Here is a 7,858-nt window from a genome sequence, read left to right as displayed (position 1 = left end):
CTTTCCTAGGGCTGCTTGTACCGACACACTGGGGTTTGTTGGAGTTTTCCTCCAGGTGAGACACATTTGAGAAGCAGCTTCTCTCATGGATAAGTTATTTATGGGCGTGAGGAATCCTAACCCAGCTGTGGGGCATTTTGTGACCCCCCTCTTCCCAATAACCTTCCCACACCAACAACCCCATGGATATTTGTTAGAATATTGGTCTGGCCAACACTGATTCTTTTTCACACGTGAGCGTGGTTTAATTCTGCTGCGGGGCACCTCAAATTAGAGCGTTGTGCTAAAAAGAGCCTTTAGCTCCATTGATCATCACCAAAACTCTTTAGCTGTGGTTTTAATTGCTCATTAGGTGAATTCTGCCAAACAAAAGAAAGCCGGAGGTCTGGTTGTGTTTGATCCAAAGGACCGATCCTCACCTCCCGGCAGCACCAACTGGGATTGAACAGAACCATCTCCGGCCCGCAGCAGCATCGCTGGTTGAACAAGCACCGGCTCCAGCGCTCGCTCTTCCCCCAGCTCCGCTTCCTGGCCAGGCCGGGCTCCGTTATGTTATTTCTTCAGCCCCATCTGTCCTGCTTTTATTCTTTATTTTCTGCCGTTTCTACGCTGTCGACTCTTCCGGCGGCTCTGCCGGGGCATCTCGCAGCGTTTCAGAGCAGCCGGTGACTCCAGGTTTGAACGCTGCGCTCCGGACCCTTTTCCTCACACCCCGGGGAGCACTGGGATGGGAGACGGGGACTTCTGGGTGCACCCCGGTGGGGTCAGACCCCACCTCCCCAAATTATCGCTTTCTAGGAGCGCATCCCTGGGGCTGGGGGCAGTTTTTATTTTCCCTGTGCGTTTGGCCAGCAGGAGGATTTTGGGGACCTGAGGCTCTTGGTTTGCAGCGAGGTCTGAACCATCCGTTATTTTAATTCTGGTGAAAGCAGACAGCGCTGGGCAAAACTCCCCGGGGAATTCAGAAATTGGGGTGAAAAAGGGTTTGTGCATCAGGGCAGGGGGCGGCGAGCGAGCGCACACGTGTGTGCGTGTCAGGGTTGGAAAACGCTTCTCCGCTGGGCACGCTGTAGGAGAGACGAGAAAAAAAGAGAGGAAAATAAAACCACTTGCAGCTGCGTTTTCCAAAAAGCCCGAGCGCTCCTGCTCGCCGTCGCTTCCAAGAAACGGAGAAAACCGGGGAGGTAAATTGCGGTGATTCATTACGGGCACATCGAAGGCAGGAAATGCGAGTTTGCCACCCGCTGCCCCGTGCCCACCGTGGGCTCGGGCTCGCCCGGGCCTGGCTGGCGCCCAGGGCCTGATGCCCACGGGCCGAGCATCCCTGCGCCGCAGCCGCCGGAGCAGCCGCAACGACCGGCGACGGAAAAACAGCGAGCGGCGAAGGCCGAGAGCCGGAGCGGGGGAACATTTTGCCTGCGTTTCTCTGGAGCCACTCGAGCGTGAGGTGCCCGTGAGCTGGAGGGGGGGCCCAGGGGGATGGGGGGCCCAGGGGTGGTTGGTGTTTGGGTATCACAGCCCCTCCGCATCCTGAATTTTGGGGTCAGCATCTCTCCCTTGGGGACCTTCGGGGGGCTGGGGGGCTCTATTGAGAAATGGAGCGTGGGAAACAGGGGGTGGGGCTTGGGGGCTGCCTGGCTGCGGATTGGCTGGGGGGCTTGGGGGAGTAAAGACCCCCCAAATTGTGCCGGAAAGGAAAGGGTCTACCCTGGGCTTGCAAAGGGGATGGGGGCACCATAGGCCCCCCCGCGCCGTGGGGATGCGCTTGGAGCTGCTGCGTCCCCCCTTTGCCGTGTGTCTGCACCCGGGTGGCCGCGGCGCAGCCTCGGTGACGGTGACCCAAGTTGCGCCGGTCTCAGCTGGGGGGGGACAAAACCGCTTGGAGTGGCTGGAGAGGGGCTGGGTGCGTCCCTCTGACTGAAAAAGCACCCCCAAGCCTGCTGCCCCCATCGCTGGGGTTTTGGGGATCAGCCATGGGGGTCTCAGTGCTGTGTGGGTGACGGGGAGTGGGACAGAGCATGTGAACCCCCCCCATCAGGGTGGGGGAGCACCCCAAAATCTTGCTGGGGTTCAGGGTGTGGGGCTGCATGTACCTTGTTTGGGGTCTGGAGTGTGTGCTTGGGGCGTGGGGACCACTGGCATCGTGCTGGGGGTCAGGATGCGGGGACACTTGGATTTCATTGGGGCTGGGACATGGGGACCACAGGTGTTATGTTTGGGGTGGGGATTTGGGGACAGTTACATTGCTTTTGGGGGTAGGACGTGGGGACCCTCACACCGTACTTGGGGACAGGCTGCTGGGACACCTGGATGGGCATCGGGACATGGGGACCCTTGTGTGGCACTTGGGGACAGGGGGGGTCCCTTCTGCTGGAGCCAGGATGTGGGGACACTCGTGTCAGGGGGTGGGACGTGGGGACTCTTCAGTGATGCTCAGGGTGGGGACATTACGGTTGGGGCCAGCACTTGGGGACCATTTTATTTGGGTTAGTATGGAGGGACCCCCTGCTTTGGGGTGGCACCTGGGGACACCTGTGCTGTGGTCAGGATTTGGGGAGCACTGTATGGTGACTGCAGCATCTCCCCGGGGCTCAGCGGGCTGGAAACGGGGGACAGTGGGGACAGTTTGTGTCTGTCCCCTCCTTTCTCACAGGGACCCTGCCCAGGGGCCAGATCCGCACTCCCCACCACCCTTGGTGGCTCCTGATAATTCGGATGCGGCACCTGAGCCACTTAACTCTGTCCTGCTCCAGCCGTCACCCCCAAACCGCGCTGCCATGAAGAAGAAGCCGGCAAACGGGAGGGGGCCGGATCCTGCACCCCCCCCGCAGCGAACCCGCAGCATCACCAAGCCGGCCGAGGTGATTTACCCACGGGGGGACATGACACCCCAAAATGGGGTTTGGGTGCTGGTGCATCCCCGTGACCCCTCAACCCACCATCTCGGGCTGGTCTGGTTGCTCTGGGGGGGCATTTGTAGCATCTTGGGGGGATTGTTGCTGACATGGGTGGGTTTTTGTGTCCCCCCCAGTACATGGGCTCCTTCACCGTGGAGGACTTGGACCTGCAGCAGCAAGCGGGGCGGCTGGAGGAGCAGCTGCGGGCGCTGAAGGTCGGGCACCCCCCTTGCTGGGAAACGGGGGGCACCCAAATAATGAGGGGGACCCCTGGGAGGCCCAGCCTGGACCCGACCCAAAATCCTGCACATCTCCCCACCAGGACTGTCCCAGGAGGAGGTCGGTGGTGCTGAGGTTCAGCTTGCAGGGGCTGAAGGTTTACGGCGCTGACGGGGAGGTACGGGGTACTGGGGGGTTCATGGGTGCTGGGGGGGCTGGAGAGCTGCTTTGGGGAAGGGGTTGCACCACCCCAAGCGTTGCTTTTTGCTTGGGAACCTACTTTGCACTTGCAAACATTTGCAACCTGCTGCACGTTTGCATCCTGCTGTGCAAACAGGGGTGACCCCGGCATCGGGGTCCAGGGCTGCTCGGTCCCAGTGACCCCCCCACCCCACGCTGTCCCCGCAGACGCTACTGATGGCGCACGCTCTGCGCCGGATCCTGTACAGCACGTGGCGACACGCCGACCGCCAGTTCGCCTTCGTGGCCCGAAACCCCCGCAGCCCCGCCAGCCCTCTCTTCTGCCACCTCTTCGTGGGGCCCCCGGGCGAGGTGCGTGGCCCAAGCCCCCTTATTCCCCCCAAAAACCCATTATTGTTATTTTTAACATTTGCACGCAGCTCCTCTTGCCTCCTGCAGGTGCAGACCCTCCACCTCTTGCTCTGCCGCTCCTTCCAGCTCTGCTACCTCCTGGCGCACCCCGAGGAGCAGGCGGGCGAGGGGGAGCCCGCGGGGGCCGGGGTGCTGCGGGAGCCCCTCAACCCCGAGGAGGTGTCGCGCAACGTCAACGCCCTCGTCTCCTTCCGCCGCCTGCCCGCGCCCGCCGCCCTGGGCTCCCTGGGCGCAGGGGTGGGTGCCGCCGGCCAGGGTGCCGTTGCACGACATTTTTGTGCGTGGCGTTTTCGCACGGCCTTTTCTTGCACAGCGATTCGCACGGCACGTTGTTGCACAGCGTGCTTTTCCACGGCTTGTCTTGCACAACCTTTTCCTGCACAGCCTTTTTTCGTTTCTTTGCACAGCGCTCTGTCCACAGCGCCTTCTGCAGAGCTGCTTCTTGCACGGTGTTTGCCTGGCAGGCCTTGCAGGGCTTTTTCTTGTGCCATGATTTGCAGGGCGCGTTATCGCACAGGGCGCGTTATCGCACAGGGCGTTTTGCGTGGCGTCCTGCGGGGTATTTTCTCATACAGCCTTTTTTGGTGCGGTGTTTCTTTGCATAGTGCCAGGGCACTTTTTGCAGAGCAGTTTTTTGCACAATGGTATTTGCACCGAGTTTTTTGCACGGTGATTTGCTCCATAGATCTTGCACAGCCTTTTCTTGTGTGTTTTTTTTTGCGTTGAACTAATTTGCACGGCTTTTTTTCCCAGCATTTTTGCATGGTGTTTTGCAGGACACTCTTTGCATGGCATGTAGCACGGCATTGGTTTTGTTTGTTGCTTTTTTGCCCGGTGTTTGTTGCATAGCGTTTTACATGGACTTTTTTGGCACGCCGTTGTTTGCAAAGCGTTTTTGCACGGCGCTGTTTTGCACGGCAGCTTTTCTATAGTGCTTTGCACCGCAATTTTTCGCATGGCATATTTTGCATGGCTTTTTTGGCACGGCGTTTCTCGCACGGCATCTTTCACCCGGTGTTCTTCGCGTGGTGTTTCACGCAGTGTTTTTTGGCGTGGCATTTTTTCGCAAAGTGTTGCGCAGGGCATTTTTGCATGACAGTTTTTTTGCACAACAACTTTTGTATAGCGTTTTTCTGCTAGGTGCTTTGCTCACCAGCCTTTGGCGCAGTGTTCTGCATGATATTTCGCCCAGCGTGCACCCCCGAAACCCCATTCACGGCCTCTCCATCCTCAGGAGCGGCGGGCGGAGGCGGAGAGCAGAGCCTGGCGCCCAGGGAACCCCTACTGCTCCCCGGTTCTGGTGCGCAAGAAAGCCATCCGCAGCAAAGTCCTGCGCTCGGGCGCTTACCGGGACTGCGGGGCCGAGAGCCAGCTCCACCAGCCGCCCCGCGACACCGGTGAGTGCCGGAGGAGAAACTGAGGCACGGGGAGGATGCATAACCCTGAGTTTGTGGGTTTTGGGGGGTAAATTGGGGTTTAGAGCCACGAAGAAGGGAGTGGAGCATCTCCCGTGTGAGGAAAGGCTGAGGGAGCTGGGGCTCTGGAGCTGGAGAAGAGGAGACTGAGGGGGGACTCATTCCTGGGGATCAATATGGAAAGGGGCAGTGTCAGGAGGATGGAGCCAGGCTCTTCTGGGTGACAACCAGTGACAGGACAAGGGGCAATGGGTGCAAACTGGAACACAGGAGGTTCCACTTAAATATGAGAAGAAACTTGTTCCTGGTGAGGGTGGCAGAGCCTGGCCCAGGCTGCCCAGGGAGGTTGTGGAGTCTCCTTCTCTGCAGACATTCAAACCCGCCTGGACACCTTCCTGTGGAACCTCAGCTGGGTGTTCCTGCTCCATGGGGGGATTGCACTGGATGAGCTTTCCAGGGCCCTTCAACCCCTGACACTCGGATTCTGTGATTAATGGGCTCTTGCAGCAGTGGTGGGATGGGAGAGCAAAGGGGCGAGGAGCTTGGCTTTCCTCCCTGAAAACGAAAGCGTCCTCGCAGAGAGCGTCTGGGCCTTCGCTGGCATCGCCAGGTGAGCATACAGGGGGTCCCCACCTCCCGCCATCCCCCCCACCCTCCCCTACGCCCACCCGCCACCTCGTCCCCTCCCCAGGGACAGTGGCATCGCGCTGCTGCGGCGGGACGTCCCCGGCGCCTTCCTGCTGCGCCCGGAGCCCGGGCTGCCCAAGCGCTGGTGCCTGTGGGTGCGCGCGCCCTGCGGCGTCGTCCCCTATTGCCTGTTCCGGACCCAGCAGGGCAGGTTCTGCGTGGAGGTGAGGGCCTGCGGGGGGGCGGCATGGGCGGGGGCATTGGCTGCATGAGTGCATGGGTGCGTTTGCTTTGCAAGTTGCAGCGGTTGCACCCGGGTAAGTGCATTTGATGTGTCTGCACATGGATGTGCTGGGGGTGCAAGAGCGTTGGTGTATCCTAGTGCTGCAGTTGGTGCACCGGTGTATGGATCTGCTAGGGCGTAAGTGCATTTGTTGCATCATATAAGAGCATTTGGTGCGTCCATGCTTGGAATACATCAGTGCACGGATGCACTGGGGTGTAAGTGCATTTGATGCATCAGTGCATGGATACACTGGGGTGTGTGTTTGATGGACTGTGTAAGTGCATTTGGTGCAACCAGGCATGAATGCACTGGGGTCTAAGTGGGTTTTGTGCATCGTAGAGCTGCATTTGTGCATTGGTGAACGGATGTGCTAAGGTGTAAGTGCATTTGTTGCGTTGTATAAGTGCATTTGGTGCATCCGTGCTTGAAATCCATTGGTGCATCGGCGTGTGGATGCGCTGGGATGTAAGTGCATCTGATGTGTCTGCGTGTGGATGCAGCAGTGCATGGATGCACTGGGGTGTAGGTACATTTGGTGCATTGTAGAACTGCATTTGGTGCATTGGTGCACAAACGCACTGTGGTGTATGTGCATTTGGTGCATCAGTGGATTAGGGTGCAAGTGCATTTGCTGCATCTGTGCGTGGCTGCACTGGGGTGTACGTGCATTTACTGCAGGGGTGCACAGGTGCATTTGCTTCACGGTTGCATCTGTGCGCAGGTGTTTGGTGTGTTGGTGCGTGGTTATTCTGGTCTGTAAAAGCGTTTGCTTCGTAAGCACCTGGGTGCACAGAGGCATTTGCTTCATGGTCACATGGGTGCATCTACGTGTGGGTGCACAGGGGGATTGGTGCATGGGCACATTTGATTTGTGGGTGCACTGGTGCACAGGTACCAGTGGGTGGGGGGCCGTGGGTGTACCCGTGCTTGGGTGTGCAATTACATTTGATTTGTGGGCACATGGGGACGTTGGTGTGAGTCTGATTCACGGGTGCACTGGTCACGGTTGCATTCGAGTTGCGGGGCACAAGCGTGCCTGTGGATGGGTGCTGTGGTGTGACTCTAATCCATGGTTGCATTTGAGTTGTGGGTGCACCAGTGCGTTTGATTTGTGGGTGTATCCGTGCACAGGGTGCGTCGACACAGGCGCACCAGGATGTGGGTGCAACGGGTGTGCGAGTGCGCTTGATTCACGTGTGCACCCGTGCGTTGGTGCACGGGGTTTGTGGGTGCACCAAGTACACAGGTGCTTCTGTCCATGGGTGCGTTCAATTCCGGGGTGCACGGGGGGCTCACGTCTCCCCTCTCCCGGCACCCGCAGCATTCCAACGCCGAGTTTACCAGCGTGGCCGCCCTCCTGGCTCACTACTCGGGGTCACCGGGGGGCTGCTTCTGCCGCCTGGCCCCCGGCCGCCGCAACCCCGGTTACGAGGAGCGGGACCCCGGTGGTGGGGCCAGCGCCTTTGGGGAGGCCGCCTGGGCCCCCGCTGCCCCTGTCGGGGTGCAGCACGAGTGGGGTTAGGCCCAGCTGCCCCCTGCTTGGGCTCGGAACCCCCCAAAATTCCCACTGAGCTTTAAATCGCTGCCATCTGCCTTATCGATTCCCCTCCCGCGGGCTGCACGGCGCGTCTCGGGCAATAAACGGCTCTCGTGCTACCGGAGGGGTCTGATGGCGGCTGTTTGTTCCCACTCCCCCACCACGTGCAAGTATGCACACTCTTGTGCATGCACTTGCACGCTCTCGTGCATATGTATGCCCATGAACTTGCACTCATACACTTGCAGGCACACGCGCTTGTGCT

General features: G+C 59.4%; 1 protein-coding gene across 3 annotated transcripts; it reads left to right on the top strand.

Moving 5' to 3' along the window:
* Window positions 1-977: 977 nt before the first annotated feature.
* Window positions 978-7,791, top strand: SH2D5 (SH2 domain containing 5). 3 transcript variants are annotated; one of them, XM_071798504.1, is made up of 10 exons: window positions 978-1,447; window positions 2,754-2,861; window positions 3,032-3,112; window positions 3,220-3,294; window positions 3,525-3,668; window positions 3,756-3,965; window positions 4,963-5,125; window positions 5,651-5,753; window positions 5,835-5,994; window positions 7,378-7,791. In XM_071798504.1, the coding sequence occupies exons 1-10, from the start codon at window positions 1,304-1,306 to the stop codon at window positions 7,576-7,578; spliced, it is 1,389 nt and encodes a 462-aa protein (XP_071654605.1). In that variant the 5' UTR covers window positions 978-1,303; the 3' UTR covers window positions 7,579-7,791. The 3 variants fall into 3 exon arrangements, with proteins under 3 accessions (XP_071654605.1, XP_071654606.1, XP_071654604.1); XM_071798505.1 differs by having other exon boundaries at window positions 1,386-1,447; window positions 2,654-2,861; XM_071798503.1 differs by lacking the exon at window positions 978-1,447 and having other exon boundaries at window positions 2,457-2,861.
* The last annotated feature ends 67 nt before the right edge of the window (window positions 7,792-7,858 follow it).

The sequence above is a fragment of the Patagioenas fasciata genome, chromosome 23 (assembly GCF_037038585.1).
Source record: "Patagioenas fasciata isolate bPatFas1 chromosome 23, bPatFas1.hap1, whole genome shotgun sequence".
NCBI lineage: Eukaryota > Metazoa > Chordata > Aves > Columbiformes > Columbidae > Patagioenas > Patagioenas fasciata.
This window is presented reverse-complemented; position numbering and strand designations above follow the sequence as displayed.

Bases quoted from the DNA above. Each gene is read 5' to 3' on its own strand.
- SH2D5 (XM_071798503.1), top strand. From the start codon at position 2,493: ATGGAGGGACCCCCTGCTTTGGGGTGGCACCTGGGGACACCTGTGCTG. The intron at 3,295-3,524 runs GTACGGGGTACT...CTGTCCCCGCAG, and splicing joins TTTACGGCGCTGACGGGGAG to ACGCTACTGATGGCGCACGC. The intron at 5,995-7,377 runs GTGAGGGCCTGC...CGGCACCCGCAG, and splicing joins AGGGCAGGTTCTGCGTGGAG to CATTCCAACGCCGAGTTTAC.